This window comes from Varanus komodoensis, unplaced genomic scaffold (assembly GCF_004798865.1).
Source record: "Varanus komodoensis strain SLA01 unplaced genomic scaffold, ASM479886v1 scaffold21, whole genome shotgun sequence".
Lineage (NCBI taxonomy): Eukaryota > Metazoa > Chordata > Lepidosauria > Squamata > Varanidae > Varanus > Varanus komodoensis.
The window spans coordinates 3,575,066-3,594,132 of record NW_025335589.1 but is presented as its reverse complement, the minus strand read 5'-3'; the positions used below and the strand labels follow the sequence as shown (position 1 = coordinate 3,594,132).

The window sequence follows — 19,067 nt, the reverse complement described above, 5'->3', positions numbered from 1 at the left end:
GAGCTGTTAATGAAGGGCCTCTTTCTCTCTTTCCTTTTCTTTCCCTATTTGTGGGCAGAGAAACTGTGATGGCCATTTCAACCATTTCTCTGGGGAGTAGAGAAATTCTTATCATTAGCAATGGCAGGAATGCAACTCTTCAGCTTCCCCTCAATTTTGTTGAAATTTCAGCTTGATGTTAGGTAGAAAATGCTTGTCAAAGATTTTGGAGGGTTTTGGAGCAAGACTCCTTCATTGACCTGAGTGAATCATCCACCCCTTGCCATGTTTCCTGCTGCCCAATTGGCCCAGTGGGAGTGCTCAAGGTGAGGTGAGTAAGATGCACCATCTTTTCTCTCTTATTGCCTATGTACTGGGCAAATCAGGTGGATAAGTTACAACAGCAAGCAGGAAGAGCAGCAGAGCCAATGACTCTGCGTATCACAGACCCCTTGCCAAAAACTCCCATCTAAGCCAACCCTGGCCCTGGCATAGAAACCAGAATTTAAGATGTGCTTGCCCTCTGTCCACTGTGAAAGGTGTCTTTAAATTGCTGCTGTTGTCAGTGAAATCTATGCAAGTGGCAACTGAGAAAGGAACAGAACCATGCTTCTGTGCAAAGCTGACACTTGGATGTACTGCAAGTACACATTGGTACACATGGAATAACAACTGTTTGTTCTGCATTCTGGAAATGCAGTCTAAGATGTCAAAAGAATTATAGCTTTAGATGTAAGAAGTGCAACTGCTTAAGCTGATTTAACAGTGTCTCATAAGAAAAAAGATTATGAATGTGAAGAGAATTATTTGCATAAGTTATTGACTAAATAGCAAGACATTTTGCATGTTTATTTTTAAATTGTTCTTAATTCTACAAAAGTAAAAATCCAAGATCCACAGTGCTAAGAACAGCAAAGTAAAAGTTGTTATCCAATATAAGTATTTCCTAAGTGCAACTGCCTGAAAACAATTTCCAGCAGTCTCTAAAACATTTACGGTGCAAAAACGCTTTCTAAGAAAGGTTTTTGCTCTCTTTTGAAAAATCATTAGGGGTAAGATTTCAAAGCCTTTGGTAATGCTATGAGAAAAGGGCCTTGCTGTGGTTCCGAACAGAAGTACTTCTGAGGGCACTAGATATGCAAGAGGATCTCAGCTGAATACCTTCATAACCAGAAGACCTTCAGTTACACATCAGAAAAAGGGTTTAAAGGTAGCTTCTAGTAAGGTTGCAGTGAAATGGTGGAAAAGAGTTATATTCTTATTGTTGATGCATTTCTACTCTTAGGGAGGGGTGCTTGTGGCAAGATAACGGCCAGCCTTGGGTGCTGTGTGCCATGATTTGTAGGTGGTGCACCATTTGCAGTTCTCTTTCAGGCAGCAGATTGTCTTGGGATAGCTCTGGCTAAGGGGCATCTCCAGCACTTTGTACTGCGTCTGGAAACCATTGAGAAGCAAGGTCACACGTTTCCAGAAGATGACACAAAACAGTATTGTTTTATTGTGCATGGTTGCCCCCCCCCCATTTAAAACTGTAAGCTACCTTGTTAATTCTGCAGCTGTTGCTGAGATCCTTACACCAATCATAACAGCTGCAGCAACATATCATCTGAGGGAGTTCAGAACATGAGTATGACTTGATTGCAGTTCCCCATCTCGATCTCCTTATCTCCCTGATTATGATTATTATTTACAGTACTGGTGGTGGCTGTGAAATAAGAGAAACATTTTTTCTTCTCTTTTTGGCATACTGGCCCATGTTTCTGTTACACCAGAATGCAAAATAGATGATACATTGGTAAAAGAAGAGATCTTTTGAGGCTTTTGAAGAGACCTAAATGGGTCCCAAGAGAGAGAATAAAATCCTAGAGATGGATTTCCATGCTCCTCACATCTGTACGACTACCCCCTATGCACAAACAGCTGGGACTTCACATGATTGGGACAGCTGCACAACCTGGAGTTCCTTTGTGTGAACAGTGCTCATATGCAGGTGTTCATTCACAGACAATATTGCTAGTGTGTGGACTTCAGGGTCACAGGCCAATCTGGGGTATGAAGTTGGGGCAGGAGCACAGTCTCATTTGTGCTTCAGCTTGGCATTTCCATAGGCATGAGTAGCACATGCTAGGGCATATCTGATGAAGAAGACTGACTACAGTTTGGAGTGCTAGCCACACAAAACCAAACATATGAAGGCCCTTTGAAATGCAGTGGTTTCATGTAGATGGATAAGCACTGAAGTTTGTAACATGTACAACTACTCTGCAGATTGTACTCCAGTGTTTATCTTATGTAGCGTAGATCTAATAAAATGAGTGAGACTTAAGTTAGTTATGACTAATTCCACCCCATTCATTTCAGAGGGTGTCCTCTACATAGGACTGACATTGCTTATTACCATACATTTGTGCATGACTCTGTTTCAGTATTTCCATACTGTATAATGAGAATCCATTTGGGTTTTCTTGCTTTTTTCTTTATTCTTCTTCTGTTGGCTGAGAACGATATATACCTTTTCATATTCAATTTTCCCATTTTCCAGCAAGATATTTACCAGGACATAATTAATTAATTAGTGAATCAATAATTAGTAATGATGACTTCCATCTCCATGTCCATATCAGTATGCAAAAGATGTGCCAAGATGATTTACTGCAGAATATCCAATGTACTACTTTGGAAACAGAAATGGTGTCTTTTCACAGTGCCAGACAGCTAGCTTTTAGCACAAGAGCTGAAATAAGGGCTAATGCACTGAATCGTGATTGAAAGGAAAATACAACTTTTCACTCGAAAATGAATATAGGTTGGATAGCTCATTGCTGTAATCCTGAAGCCAGGTGTTTCATTTTTCTATTTTTCTTTTTTTGGTACGTGTTCATCACTGCAAGCTACCAGCTAACAACTAACACTTGCTGGTGTTACATGCTAATGGATTGCAACCCCCTAAGGGCCCAATTGTATTGGGAGGGTGAAAGAAGGCAGATGAAGCACTGCTTTTACATTAAAGTATCAGGACCTCAGAGGTCACGAAGCCTCTTAGCCTGTTCAAGGCTTCTGGGAACACAGAAAGTCCCAGTCTTTCCACAGAGTAATGAATGGCACTTGCTGACTAGCTGTGTTTTTTCTGCCTTTTTTCTCTTGCTGTCAGCAGGGGTTAGTGCTGCTCAGCATAATGAGCCAGGATTGTGTGTGCCAAATACATACAGCTCTGAGAGTGCTTTCTCCCATGTTGGTTTGTAAGTTCACTTTTCTTTTTCAAGGATATTACACTGATCTAAGTACCAGTGGTGTCCTGTAGTGCTTTTCTTTAAAGGTTGATAAATGATGTCAGTGCACAGCAGAGAGCCTGAGATCAGGGGGCTGAAAGGATGGTCTGGCTGAACCGGAGAATGTCAGGCGAAGTGGCAATATCCAACCAGCCCTGGTGGAGGGCCCACTGCAGCAATTTTTAAAGGGTACAGTACTGAAACACAAGGCACCACGCCAGAAAGCTGCAGAAGCCACCATTTCTCCCTCCACAAAGACCTATAGGATGTGCTCCAACACAATCCCCTTCAGCAGCTCTATTTTGCGACCAAGAGGCATTTGGGAGAAAAAATATGGTGGCCGTTGCAGCTGTGATACTAGGTGCATTGGCAATGCGAGTCATCCCTGCAGCCCTCCTCCCCATAACAAAAAGCACCATTGCAGTATCCTGCACCTGCTGAGTTTTCTGAGCAGCGGCAATGATACCCAGCAGCGTTATGTTTTCTTTTCGTTTGCTCAACTGGTCCTGATAGGAGCAGTATGATCACAGGTGCTGCAGCAGCCTCTCCCTTCTGCGGCATGCCCTGGCAAGCTGGTTTGCTCATCAGAGAAGCTGCCGGGGTGATGTTTGTGTGGAGCACCTTGCCCAGGGACCCATAAGACATGGAGCCAAGGAAAGAAATACTAAGCTAGCTTTGGAATTACGCATCTCATGGATGCTTTCATGCAGTAATGAAAGCAGTAATGAAAGCAGTGCAGTAATTCATGGTACAGTATGAACACTGGATTTCCTAGCTGATTCCATAGTAAACATTTCTTTTCACAACCTATGCCCAAAGCCTACATCTGAATATGACTTGATAGTATTGTAATACTTGTTCTATATCTCTCAGGTGGCTGTTTGGGTTATATAACTTAATTCAGGTATATCATCTTTTCCTTTCATAACTTGGTTCTCTCCTGTCTCATTGTGTGCCATCCTGCATTTGCAGTTGTCCTATTTACTACAGCAAGTGTAGGTGAAGAGTACTTGAAACAGATGAGTGTAAGAATGGTTGAGAAACACACAGCTGTGTCCTCCCCTGCTGCAGCAGGAAAGTCCAGGTTGTAAACGAACACTCCTAGTTTGTGCAGTCACTAGATTATTCAGGGTTGGCTGCTCATGGCACAATTTAGGATTGTCAAGTTTTTATTATAGAATTGCATTTAGGAATGCTTCTAGCTTGTCTCCAAAATGGCAGACATTAACATGAACACAGGAGCTTTTGATTTCTGCCTGAAGTTGCCTATTTGCTCGCACGAACTGATACACCTCCTCACAAAATAGCTTCTGGTGTGTTCAGTATAATTGGACTAGCCGAACCTTTAATTCCGTTGCCATCTTCCGTCTTGTCTGTGGGACTTCTGACTTAAGTTTCCTGCTATCCATCCTGATGACATGTTGTGTGACACAGTAATGATACAAAGAGCACAGTGGATCATTGCATTCAATACTGCACAAACACCTATCCCATTCTGGTTCTTCCCAGGGATAGTGTCTATTTAATTTTGTGCTGACTCTCGCTTTTAATGTTTCTGAAATATTAATTCTACCCAATGATGTGCTCCCTTATTGTCCCATCCTTCCCACTTCTTACTGGCCATATCTTTTTCTGGAAATTTACTTGAGTTCTACTTTATATCTAATCAGTAATATTCATGACTACGTTGTCAGAAAGTAGTAGTGTTATTAATAATCTATATAAAGCACTTTAAATGTGTCAAGTACTTTAAAGTCATCCTTTCAATCATCACTCAGACAACACTTTGAGATAAGAATTAACATTTTTCAGAAGGTGAACTGCAGCCACTAATGATTTGCCTTAGGCAAGTCAATGGTCCATGGCTAACCCATGAATTCTGCTTTCCTAGGTTTGAACCCTTTGATCTCATAATTGTGGATCTGCACTTTGAGGAGCATTATTATTATTATTTTAGAGTGACTGGAAACATTCTGTGTCCCGGTGACAAATCTTATGGTGCTCATTGATGGCAAAGCAGTGAGGATAAATGGTTTTCAGTCTTATGCTCTAGTATATTACCAAAATGAAATGGCTAATAAGGCCAACTGATTCTTTACCCTAATATGGTTTTCCCCTCAGGCTAAGCAATGGCAAGCATGCGACAGTCTTTGCAAAGAGAGCTGAGGCAAAATTGGTTCCCTTTCCATAATTTATAGTTTGCCATTACAGCTATTTATACCATCAAATTAGAAAAGTGTTAACTTGACCCAAAGCATTTATTCTGGTAGATATTCGACTGTCACGTAGCAAGATTAATCTCATTTATAAAAGTAGCAGTCACAATGGAAATGCAGTGATATCAAAGAAATATCTTTCCTAACTAGATTGCTCCAGTTGTAGAGTGCAGATGGATAACACTAAATGTCTTACTGTCTTTCAGAAATGTACCACTTGCCATTTGCACTTCAATGGTTATCGTCACAGTTGGCTATGTGTTAACCAATGTTGCCTATTTTACAACAATCAGCCCTGAGGAGCTACTAATGTCCAAGGCAGTGGCAGTGGTAAGTCATGGTACAATGCATAAATAGTATAAATAGTCCTAAAGATTTCAGAATAATTTTCCTGATTATAGAGGAAACCATAATTTATAGGCTCTATTACTTAAAACTGCAGCATGGCATAAGGTTAAAAAATCTACTAGTAAAATTGATTCATATTTGTCTCTCTTTTGCCAGACTTTTGCTGAACGTTTACTGGGAAGCTTTTCCTTAGCTGTCCCCATTTTTGTTGCACTCTCTTGCTTTGGATCTATGAATGGTGGTGTTTTTGCTGTCTCCAGGTCAGTTAATGTTAGAATAAAAGGTGAGGGGAAAACAGAGGGATGGGGGCATTTTGTTTCGTTTGTGGTTTGCTATGAGGTTACCAACTTTGCACTTCCTAAATCAACATATGAACCAGAAAGTACTTATTCTTTAGTATCTATATGTTTCTGGATGGGATGATGTAATCATCCAAATGAAATATGCATAATTAGGAGAAAGTGCACAGAAAATGCATATATTTCAGAAAAGTGTGCAAAATCCATATCAGAGCGGGCAGATATATATGTATATGCATGTGTGTGTATGTGAGGGGGAACTACTCCCTGAAATGTATATGGTTTTTTTAAAGTACAAACTGATGTAGATTGGGGTAGAACAAGAAAAAGGCCGGTGAAATAAGAGACCGAGAGTATCAGAAATTGATAGAAGCAGCCATACTTAGTAAAGCAATCAGTCAGCATACCATATATAAATAAGACAATTCTCCAGAATGGACAAGCCTGATCATACTGCATGATACACTAACTAGGAGGCATGCAGTCAACCCTATCACAACCCAATCCATATCTAGACTACTGTATATGGGTAGGAGAACTTTAAACATTCCCCCGTCTGTTTATTTTCCAAAATTTGCTCCTCCACACATAAGGAGATACTAAGGAAAATATGGAAGGAATTTTCCATTAGTGGCAGTGGCATAGATGTGGGGAAAATTTGGAAAGCACATGGTTTGGGGGCAGGCTTGAACCTCACCTATGCATTGCCAGTGCTTCTAATCCAGATTGGGACCACATGCTCCTACTCTTGAGTAAAATCCAAAGCTACATGCTGTGTTGATTCCAGTACTGTGCTCTTTGAACTTCAATAACCACTTAATAAGGAACTTTGCACATTTTCTTTCTTTGCATTTGAGAATACTGGAGACAAACAAGGCATTCAATGGAAACTAGAAAACAGTAAGACTGCGATCTTGCACAATTTGTATTAATTCCAATGGTATTTATAACGTTTCTAATAATAGATTTCACTGACTGATTATTCAGTGATAACTGTTTATCTTAGGGAAGACAAAAAGGAAGTGGTGCTCAACAGTGCTCATTCTGGAAAACTGACAAAGATAGATTTTACTCAGGCCTATTTGGTAGGCTTTGGAAATCATTTTCTTAAGTACTGTGACATCAGAAGTCCTGATGCTTGTCTTACAAAGGGACAAATAGTACTGCTGAGGATAACTTTGAATGTGTTCTACATCTCTGGTGAGCAGCTTCCATTCATCTTGGTAATGAGAGTCTTTAAAAGCTGTCCAAATTTATTTTCCCACCAGGATGTTCTACGTCGCATCCCGTGAGGGTCACCTTCCAGAAATTCTCTCCATGATTCATGTTCGCAAGCACACTCCTCTACCAGCTGTCATTGTTTTGGTAAATCATACAAACAAATGTCTCTGTGCCAAGGCCACAGAGCATGGGCCTGTGCTGAAGGATTCAAATGCAACTTAAATACTTCCTGAATCTCTGTTATTTATTTCCATTTCATAGGTTGGCTGTGTTTGGAGAGGGATGGAAAGTAATTACGGAGGTGATCTATTTGAAAGACTCCTCCTCTGATTCTCTGTTAGTTGCATTTAACTCTCTCAGGCCAGCACTTAAATCACACCTCATTACGTTTTATTTGAAAGGTTGAATGAGAGTGATTAGCCAAGCTCCTCTCAATGGAATGAATCTTCTTAGATAGGGATGCAGAATAATAAAATCCTACATAAAGGCTACACACTAGTGTGAAGGCCCTGAAGTCCCATTATAGGGACTCTGCTGAGAAAATGCAAACAGCTGTAACAAAGAGGCATTGCTACCCCTCTTTAGGTTTTTGAGTTCGGGTTCTGAAATAATATTTCCTTTTTTATTTCTCTTAATCCAACTAATCTTTATGGCAGTTAGAAAATCTAAGACTGCTATCCTTACCATATACTTAAAATTAGCTGTTAGGATATGTGAGGCTTCTTTTCAAATAACATGTTTAAAGGCAATGCAGGCATTATTTTATGTGTGCCTCTACAGATTGTTTTCATTTTTACTCTAGAGTAGGTGCAGGGGTCCATATCTAGAACCCTTTGTGGCTGTGTGTCTATCTCTCTTTTTCATGGTTACACTAGGATAAAGACACTATGGCTATGCATAAAGTACATCTAAAGTGATGACTGTTTTGGGTCTAAGATTGGAACATATATTCCATCTTCTGTGGAAATAAAATGAAGCAACAGCATGATATATTTGGAATTTGTATGCCCTAGGATTCAAAGTGTTCCATTATCCCTGTCACTTATATCATAAAAACATCCTTGCTACTGGTAGAATAGTAACAAAGATTTTCAGTTTCCATATATTTGCATTTTGAGTTTATAACTGATTGAAAAATGCATAGAGGAGATGGATGTCTGAGGCTCAGTACCCTGAAGAATGATATTTACAAGCAAAAACATTTCTGCTCATTTCCAAGGCTAGTTAAAGAAGCACGAGTTTGTGTTGACTAGTAGCAGGCCTCATAAGCACTATGGAAATAACAGAAGTGCAGTGATAATATGGGTTGGTGCCTGTGATTTTTTAGAATCCAGATTGCACACAGAGCCCTCAAGCGGCAAGTATCCACGTGTGTAAAAAGAACTTCTGAGGCTGGTGGAGAGTTATGAGACCTGGTTTGTACCTAATGGGAAGCCACCATGGGTGAATTTCCTCAGGGGGTTTCTCATTGTCTTGGTACCTGTTATTAGTATAGTTGACCAGCTACCTGCAACCCTAAAAGAGTCCACAAGAGCTGGGCAGCTTGTCAACCTGCCTACAACTCAGACTTACTGCATTTGCTTGTACAATAAGCAATGGCACACTGCCCCCTCCCCCCCACTGTGGCTTGACTAGTCCAAGAGTGACCACTGCCGCAATGAAGAGCTCCCATAAGGATGTGCAACACTGTGAATTCCATTCTGTTTACATCTCACAATGGGATCTCAGAATGTTTCCATTCTGATAAGCAGCAGATTTAATTTTGGTACTCCACCCACCTCTTTTCAGGAAGTCCCAAAGTGGAGGATGAAATTTGCAAGTTGACAAGGAATATGGTTCTGCAGGGCAGAAAAGTATATGGAGAAGATCAAACTGTCATGGACATTTATAGTGGAAACAGATAGCAGTTAGGTGGACTTGCTCAAGACCACCAATAAAATCGATTAAAAAACTCCTATAATCCCATATGAACAAACTTAAAGGCTGAGTAAAGAGAGGGACGTGGCAAATGAAACGAGATCACAATCCCATTTGTGGAAATCATGGGATGCCAACCCCCCACAATCTCAATTGCACAAATGCCACATCTATCAGAAAATGAAATCTGTAAATTGGATTGACTTGATATTCAATTGGTATCCAGAGCGGGGAAGCTGAATGAAATCTGACCACAAAATCTGTTGAGATTAAGCTCCAAAAATGAAATTCTCATATGTGCCTAGTCCTATTGGGAAATTCATCCACCATGGCTTCTTACATGCAAACCAAATCAGGGATAGAGATTAATTGAAATCATAGCTGGTATGCTTGAGAGCACTAGGAAGTGCCAGCACCATTTCACTAATAATCCTTTTGTGAGTTACAAACTGTAGATATGAATAAAATACCAAGGCTAACTAGCTGTTTTCTCCCCTGACCACTCCCGAGAAGCTCCAACCAAGATACTTTAGTTTTATTTTGGAATAAAAGCGACAGATACTGATTTTGAATTGACCACCCAGTTCTGAGTCGTTTTGCTTAAGAGTACATGTCCTCTCGTTTTGTTACTGCATTTCAAAGGTGTAATATTTAATAGTTAACCAGCTAACAGAGGGTTAAAAGAAGGAAAAGAGGAAAAGGATATGTGTAAGGAAATAGAATAAGCAACAACAGTTGCACTAGTAATAAACATTCTTGCTCTCACTCTGTTTTGCAGTACCCCCTGACTATGATCATGCTCTTCACCAGTGATCTCTACAGTCTCTTGAACTTCCTCAGTTTTGCCAGGTGGCTTTTTATAGGACTGGCAGTGGCTGGGATGATTTATCTCCGATATAAACGCCCTGATATGCCTCGTCCTTTCAAGGTAACCTCAGCAATGTGCCTGCTTTACTTAAATATTTTTCTCCAGTATTTATACCATCCCACCACTCCTCCTACTTCAGAAAAACAGGAGTGCCTTTTGGCTTTCTTTTAATAGAACATATATTCTTTTGTAGTTGTTCCCACAAGACCTTGCTTTCATATAAATATACCCATTCACTAAAGTGTTGCTTCAGGTATTTGCCTTCCGATGTTAGGTAGCAGGTGACTGGGAATATAGCTTTTTTAGTGTTGATGCCCCAGTGAAGCGACACCTCCCCCTCCCCAAATTCAGTTGGTGACAAATCTACAGTTGGTCAGGCAACAGCTTAACACAGTTGCCTTCCCCTGTGCATTTTAGGCAGTTCTTCAAATGAAATTTAAAGTATTTAATAGTTTATTTGGATGCTATTGTTAATCACTTTTGTTTTCAGAAAGCATCACCTTTGAAACCTGAAGCTCTTAATGTCATGTTTGTTTCAAAACACCCCAGATAGTATTATCAGTGATAATGGCAAGCGGTACAGAATTTCCCAAATACTTAACAGTTGCATAATTTTATTGGTTGCTGTTTCCACTACCACAATGGTATTTAATTTGGCAGTCTCCTGCAAGATTATTTATTGTACCTGGTGCAGCAAATCAATATGTACTTAATTGTTTTAAAAGGTAGCCTGTAACCCTGGAACCTTGCTTCACTGTAAAATTGATTCCAATGGGCAATTATAAAAGATGCCATCTTTGTTGCAGTTGCTCCTTTCCCAATCTAATAGAGGGCTGGGAAAGGGACTTAGCACTAGAAAGTACATTTACAAGTTGTTTGGTTTAATGCTGTATAGCAGTGTAGTGTTCATTTGTGGGTAATTAAGCAGCTGCTGGGATGCCTACTGAGCAAAGGTGCATTTAATAGGCTTTCTTTAGCTCCGCACATTTGGAATGCCTGCCCTGAACACCTGTATTTCTGCAAGACTTGTGGTGTGCTAGTTCCAATTTACATTTCATGGAACATTAAATACCGGTGTCACTCAAAGCCAAGGTCAGGCTATTGCAATAACATCATTTGGTGTTTTTCAGGTGCCACTCTTTATCCCTGCCCTGTTTTCCTTCACCTGTCTCTTCATGGTTGTACTATCACTTTATGCTGACCCTGTCAATACTGGCATTGGTTTTGCAATAACACTGACTGGAGTTCCTGCCTACTACCTCTTTATCATATGGGACAAGAAGCCAACATGGTTTAGAAGGTTCTTAGGTGAGTGACTTTTAGAAGGAGATCTCTCTCTTTCACTCTCTTGGTGTTTATACAGAATTTAGAATGACTCTATAGTCTGGTTCACATATGATGCCAACTCCACAGTTTATTTAATCCTACCCTACCCAGAGTTTGTGTGGCAGATGATTGAACAAACTGTGGTTTATTTTCACAATCTTGGGGTTGTTTGCCTTGTTTCTTCCATTATTCCCTCTTTCCATCCCAAATACCATTGTAGTGCTGTTGTGCTGGCATACAGAGTGGATGGAATTTTTTAAAACTACTGTTACCTCTTATCTCTGAAGTTTGGTGAAATAGCATAGTTCTGTTTTTACATGGAATGAGAATCAATAGCTAAGCAACCCAGGATTCACCATCCAACAACAAATCAAGGGTTCTTATGCAGGGTCTTAACAAACTATAGTTTGTATATGTGGCCATGTTCATACAACACAACAACCTAGAATTCAACAATCTGTAGGATGGGTTAGGGTTATTAACAAGGCCAGTAACCAAATTTGGTTCTTGTCTCAACTATCCTCATTTCTGCAGGAAACTAACTTTTTAATTATTTTGATTATCAACTTTTTCTGTCAGTTAAATAATAAAGATGTAAGAATCTAGCCTTGTTCTAATATAACATGTTATTCATAGATCATATTTTGAAAGAAAATCAATTTCAAGTTGGTGAATTTCCCCTGAAATCCCATTCCCCTGAAATCTTCTATGTATATGACAATTACAGAGCTGTTTTCACTTTTAAGAATAGCTATATAATTGACATATACATACACAGCCACTTGCTGTTTTGCTAGTCAGACCAAAGTATCTGTCATTTTTGTGGTTTATGAGTCTTAATCATTGTGGTAGATCCCCAGTGAAACAAGTATATGGGCATGTGTGCCTGAAGTATAGCTATCCCAGCTTTTCTGAATTTTACTTTGTCTTGCTTTATATTATGAGGTACAGTGTTGGAGGAACAGAACAATATTCTAGGGAACATCCCTGGGCTGAAACTACTGTGCAGTACTAAATTGCTTTCCACATTAGTTGCTTAGAAATAGTCGTATACTCTAAGGAAACAAGGTTCCATTTTGTCAAATTCACAACTGTAGATATATCTGACTGAAGCAAAGGGCCTATGGCTCTGTCCAAACAATAATGGATATTTAACTGCTATTTGACCTTAGCAACACAATCAACACTTAACTTGATCTAACTTTTTATGTTGCGAATTGTTTGGATCAGAGGACGTCCATATTTTTTCCTAATGCTCTACCTTAATCTGGTCTTTCTTGTTCACTGTACGGAATCTTGACATCAGAGTTTTGGTTGTAGTATGTCACCCTTAAATCATGCTGTGAACACACATAGTTAATGCCTGATCAGTACTGGTCACCTATTAGGAGATGTCAGTATCCACCAATATTTCCACGATCAGCACTAAATTGTACATGTGTTACTCTGTTCATCAGTTTTCATCAACAAACGTTTTTACTGCTCCATTTCTGCCTAATCTTATGCATACCAGTCTTTTTCAAAATAGTGGGGTGTTAAGGGGCATTACATCTATGGAAGGGGATTTTTACATTTAATCCTAAATATGGTGTGAGGATGTTGATGTTATTTGAAACCAGAGTGTACACCTTTGCCTTACCAGGAATGACCCACAACTAAAATCCTTACCTTTGTACTGCAGCTTGCCTTAAGGGGGAAAAACCCATTAGCTCCAATGGGAGTTTTAATTCCAAGATTGGGCGGAAGGTTTCATTAAGATTCTGACTGGGGAGGGAAAGGTTACATTGAAAGCTTGGCTCCCTGAGAACTGTGGTTCTGGTAGAAAATACATTTCAGATTTTTCTTCCTTTCTTTTTTTCTTAAAAAAAGCCCTTTACAATAGCTGCAACATGTGCTTTGTCCCTGAGAACATGATGCAGAAAGGCAAGGGGAAGTCACCTGAGTGAGGAGTGCTGATACAGAAACAGGTTCCAAACTTCTAACAGCTATTTGCAAGTATTTATCAGGGCTGGATCTATGCCAAACCTTTATTGAAGTACTGTATTAGTGGAGTCACTCCCAGGACACAATAATCTCATTTTCTGTATCTATCACACTGTTCTGAACAGTATTTCAGAATTTTCAGGGCCAGCTTATTTTTACTTTTCTCCTTGCACTTCACCTGCATCAGTATGTGTGTGCATCAGTATGTGTGCGCTCACCTGGCACTGTTGTCTTCCCTGTGCGCACCTGTGTGTGTGTGTGTGAGATGGGTAGAGGGGGAGGAAAGGCATCTCCTTTGGGCTCAGCAGAACAGGGCAGCAGCTCAGAGATCTTTCCACTGCATTACTGTCTCCCTTTTCTCCCCCCACTGCCTGGCTTCTGTCTCTGACTTACAAACGCTCCCTCTGCTGCCCTCCCCTCTGCTGCTGGTTGTCTGCAAAGGTCTTGCAAGGAAATCACAGTGACTTCAATGGAGCGAATGGGTGGGACAATCCTCCTGGGAAGGAGCTTGCTTTTCACTGGCGGGGAGGGGGTACTGGTTTCACCTCCTGCATCTTTCTCCTTATCCATGGCTTTCTCTTTTTCTGCTGTGGGGCAGGCAAGAGGAACTGTTAGTTCTTTTTAAGTTGAATATCTTTGCTCTTTTGGGTCTTCTCACCTGTGCATAGCTAACTTGTGGAAAAGGGCACTGCTCTTTCCACATGGGAGAGGGCTGTAACTTGCTTGCTTTGGGGTGGAAAGAATGGGGGTGCTGATGCTCTCATTGGCATTACCATGTGGGGTTGGGAGGACAGGAACAAGCAGCCAGCACTCTTTCTCCTCCTTTTTTTTGGGGGGGGGGTGGGGAGAGACAGGAGAAGCTATAATCCTCTCTTTTCAATATCTCCACACTTTGCTTCCTCACTCTTTCCCTCCTTCACATCTGTGCACAGCTAACTGAGCCAAAAACAAAAACAAAGGCATGTTACAGGGCCATTTCCCTGCACACATCTGTTTTCCAACAGTTCCTGTCACGTTCTCAGTTGGCAAATGCACTGAAACAGCAACACCCACCAATAATGTGAGGTGATGCAGAAAAACAGCATGAATGCTGCGGACATCCCATGAAAGCCTTGCATGTGTATTGCAGTAAGGAATGCAGGATGCGGATAGCAGTACCATGATGAGATCTGAATGAAAGGACGTTAGGTGTGGCTCTGGTCCAGTAATCAGAACTGTTATTAATGAATTTTACCCTTCTATTTTGTGATCTGAAATAAAATCCTTCATGAATGTTAAAGAGCCATAGTAGATCAGACCAATGACCCGTCTGTAGTTGCATTTAATAAGGAAAAGTTTTTTTTTGTGGGGGGGGGGTTGATTTGGATGGGGGAACCAGAGATTTTTTAACCTGCCTTCTGTGCATGGCTTTTCTGCTCCAAAGCACCCTCTAGTTGTTTCTACTTACCCTCTTCAGTGTTCTAGATAGCATGTTTATTCCTGGGGAAAACAACAACCAAACCTCTGGCAGTGTGTAGGCAAACAAGAAGTGGCAGATCTTCAGAAGAGCAGAAAGAGAATTATGCAAGCCATTTAGAGTTCTCAAAAAATAAGAAAGGAAAGGAGTGGGATGTAAATCAACTAACTAAATAAATAGTAGAAGGCCACAGGTAGGGCAAGGGAAAAATTCCCTCTGTGTGCAACTCTTTCATTTCAAAATGCCTTTTCCTTAAGTTTCTTTTCCCTACAAATGTGAGGGCCTTTTCACAAGCAGTGGTAGAAATGTATAAGTCTATTAAAAATAATGAAGACAAAGGAATGCTGTTAAATACTACAGGTTTTTTTTTTTTTAAATTTAATAGACACTTCTTCAACAGTGCAAATTCTTGATCTTTTTAAAGGTAGTTTTCTCACCCCTTCCCCCAAGAATTAAAGACATCTGGAATATATAAACACAATTGGTTCATTGTTCAAAGAGGATACATTGCAATGCGAACGCCTGTATAATAAAATTGGGAGAGTTCTAATGATTTGTGAAAAATGAACTTTTCTGTGCATTCACTTAGGGCATGAACCTATGGCCTCCTGACATCACTTGGGGGGGGGGGTGGGACATAGGATAATTTAGGGCTCCAGGGTTCTATAACCTGGGACTCCATGCTTACAGCCTGCATGGAAAGAAAATCAGAAATTAGCCTTGGAGAGGAAGAAAAGAGGCACGCTGTGGACGGGGAGGGGAGGAAGCCGAGGCCACTGTATCCAGATGGTGCTCCTGCCTCCTTTCTTCCTCACTTGTAGCCATCTAGCTGAAGTGCAGGGCTAGGAACGGGGTGGTGGAAATCACAGCTGCCATACCACAGGTTGTGCACTGGATATATATAGGGCCCCAGGCTTAGAGGCTCACATGTGGAAGGCATAGGATTTCACTCTTATTACTCTACTTCAAGCTGCCCTTAAAAGTAGAAGCCATTCAAAATAGAGAACTTAAAAGTACATGATCTGAAAATAGCTCCCAATGAAGTCAGTATTATAATTTGTGGAATGATTTTTCTATACAGTGCAAATTTAAGGATATGAATCTGTCCCTCTTAATATGTTCAGTAACTATTGTAAAATAAAATATTAGTTATTAGCTAGTATATGTACATTCTTGCTTCTTGCATGCACAATTTTCTTTAAAAGCATTAGATTTAAAAATGAGTGTTGCATTATACAGGAATTGCTCCAGGTTCCTTTTTTATTTTTTAAATTCTTGGGACTAAAGCAAGGGAAGAGATTTCATCTTCCACCTGGTAGTCATAATTTCCAAAGGCTTTTGAACATCATTTCATGAATCCGTATGGCCACAGGATGCCAGTATTGAACCGTTTTATTCAAGCAGAAAGAAAACACTCCTTTTAAGGAGATTATTGGAGAGGCTTGACTTCTGCTGGCTGTGACAATGCAGCTGATTGTCTGAGGCCTATGGAAACCACTGTTTTCTTTGGCAGGAGAAAATACCTGTAAGTGATGTGACCCAGGCTAGACAATACAGGCATTACTCTGTGGGTTAAACAGCTTGTTCACTAGGAATAGTTTTGACTGTGGTGCCATTGTCAGCAGGGCTACTTATCAACACAAAATTAGTTTGAACATTAAAGGAGCTAGACATGGTGCTGAAATCCACCCCCAAAAAAGGTTTAGCACTCCACTGAAATCTGGAGTGGATACATAGCCCCACTGACATTGGAGCCTTCAGATTCTACTATGAAGAATTACATAGTACGATTCTGTGTATGTCCATGCATAGTAAGCCACATTGAGTTCAGTGGGCTTACTCTCAAGTAAAGGATTGTAGGCTGATATGTTACTCCTGGCAGTCTAGTGATGACTATCTAGTTCAAGGCATGCCTATGTTTGGGATGCTTCATGGGGTCATTTGTTAACTTTTCATGGCTATTGACAGTATCATTCTACAGTGAACCACCGGCCTATTTAGGAAGCATTTCTTAAGGCTTAATTTAGACTAAGTTAAGGGAGTGTATAGAAAGAAAGTTTCCTGTTCACTCTTTCCACAGCACCCCACCTCACTTTCTTTAGCAGGCACCCCAGTTCCTTTGGAGAGGCTTCTGAGGAGTCAGTGAGGATAGCAGGATGAAAAGCACTGCTTTTGCAAACTGTCTTAAGTTGACATAGATTAGAGTACTCTGCCCCCACTGATTCCATTGTGCCAGCTGGACCCACTGCTTGTGCAACTCTGATTTAGTGCTTCACATGACAAGATCCAAAACATGTACTTTTGTTCCAAGCTCTAAAACAGGCACTTTCACAACTAGTTGAAATATTGGTCTAGCGGCACTTGAAATGATAAATGTTAGGATCTTAACCATTCGGTTAAGCAATTTTTTCATTTTAAAATGTATTTTCTTCCTGGAATACAATTATTACTATTGGTTCAAAGATCAATTGCTTTGTTAAATATAATTATATCTGCTTAACAAGTTAAAGTTTAAAGCCCTTAAAAATAATAACATGGATAACTGGGTTGTTACTTCATACATTTAAATATAACATATAATTAAACTATCCAAGAATATTTGGTTGTCCATCCAATTTGTATATCTAGACTTTGTGCTTCTGATGTTTGATCTTATTGTATATGAATAATATTCTTTTCTATCTGAAAGGATGCATTGCTATACATATGTATGTCCCAGTGGTCAGCTAAGTCTGAGCTGAGACAGAGATAAGTCTCACAACTAGTAGTATGCTTAAGGCAAGCCAACATGACGTTTCAATGGTATGTTGCATTGTTCTTTCCAAAAGACCTTTTGCAGAAACTTTGGGGAAAAAAAATTCTTTTCTTTTTTTGTTTTTTACAGGCAGGATAACATCAATGCTGCAAATAATCTTGGAAGTAGTTCCAGCAGAGGAGAATCCAAGATCATGATCTTCTATTACTGGATAAAACCATGTTGACAAAGCATCCAGTTTCTTCAACAGTTAAAGAAAAGAGCTTCTCAACATTTCCTGGAAAACTTGGAGAAATGATTTAAATGTAATTTTTCAGTTGATAGGTCATAAGGACTATATATGGAACTGTTTTTGGTATCATTTTTTTTAATATATGTGGTTGTTGGATACTAACGATAAAGCCAACAGTCTTGATAGCAGAGACTACTAAGCTGTTGTGGAACAAAGAGGATCTTCTCCTTTTATGAGAATGCAGTCAATGTGATATTTATGATATATTGTATCATACTTGAGATCCAGTTTTTCACATTGATGTTTTATATTGTAGCACAAATGAACATTTGTTTAAGAATGTTCAAGATAGCTAGAAGTATGCATGATGGTTGCAATCTGTGTATTGGGTCTAATGGAAGACAGGAGCAAAAAATGTACGAAATACAAATCAAAATTTTGCCATCTTTTTTAATATCCCCCTTTATGTTTCATTGTGAACACTACTGTACTATAAATGTGTACATTCCATTTACCTTCTTAGGTTTAGGAGGTATGCATGGGCATCCTGATGCTGTCAATGAGCATAATGGTTGACAGATCAAGAGGTACTGTCAGTATGACTAATGCTGCCAGAGGTACAATAGTATCCTGTGTAAGGTCACTTGGGCATGGTTTGCTGTACTGTATTGTGTCTGAGTTGTAAATTGATACAAATGTGTTTATATCTGATATTGTTCTGAATTACTGGTGACACTTGATGCCATTTGGTTACCAATAAGCCTTCAGGAAGGAATGTGTATTGCCTTCAGTGCTGACACCAGATTTACTATGGTCTGCCCCATCTCATTGGCACAGCAAAAAAGTGTGTGCTCTATGGAGCAGCTGTGTCAAATCTGAGCAGCTGCACCTGTGCCATATTTTGAGATAACCACTGGCACTAGCTTACTATATTCCTGTTTTTCCGGCAGACCACATAGTATATCCAGTATGTTATAAAAATGCATAGGATTGGACCAAATGGGAGGTTGGCATTTCCTGGGTATTTTTTAAAGTGTAGAAATGCAACATAATAGGTAATGATTATGGTGTCTTTCATTTATTATGAATATGAAATATTTTCCAGTCTTACCTGTTTGTTTTAACTATGGCAGCTACAAAGACTTTGGGCTACTGTTTCCCAATGCTAAATGGCAAAATGGTTTTGAAAGTGAGGTGA

The 19,067-nt window shown here is 39.9% G+C and overlaps 1 protein-coding gene across 1 annotated transcript in view; it reads left to right on the top strand.

The window, feature by feature from the left end:
- The window catches only part of SLC7A11 (solute carrier family 7 member 11), a 67,582-nt gene extending 49,007 nt beyond the window's left edge, over positions 1–18,575 (top strand). The window contains exons 7-12 of the mRNA XM_044430919.1: positions 5,671–5,794; positions 5,969–6,072; positions 7,380–7,476; positions 10,028–10,177; positions 11,248–11,425; positions 17,767–18,575. Of these exons, the coding sequence (XP_044286854.1) occupies positions 5,671–5,794; positions 5,969–6,072; positions 7,380–7,476; positions 10,028–10,177; positions 11,248–11,425; positions 17,767–17,834 (721 nt within the window). The 3' untranslated portion in view covers positions 17,835–18,575. The remainder of the gene's footprint in view (positions 1–5,670; positions 5,795–5,968; positions 6,073–7,379; positions 7,477–10,027; positions 10,178–11,247; positions 11,426–17,766) is intronic.
- Positions 18,576–19,067: the final 492 nt, after the last annotated feature.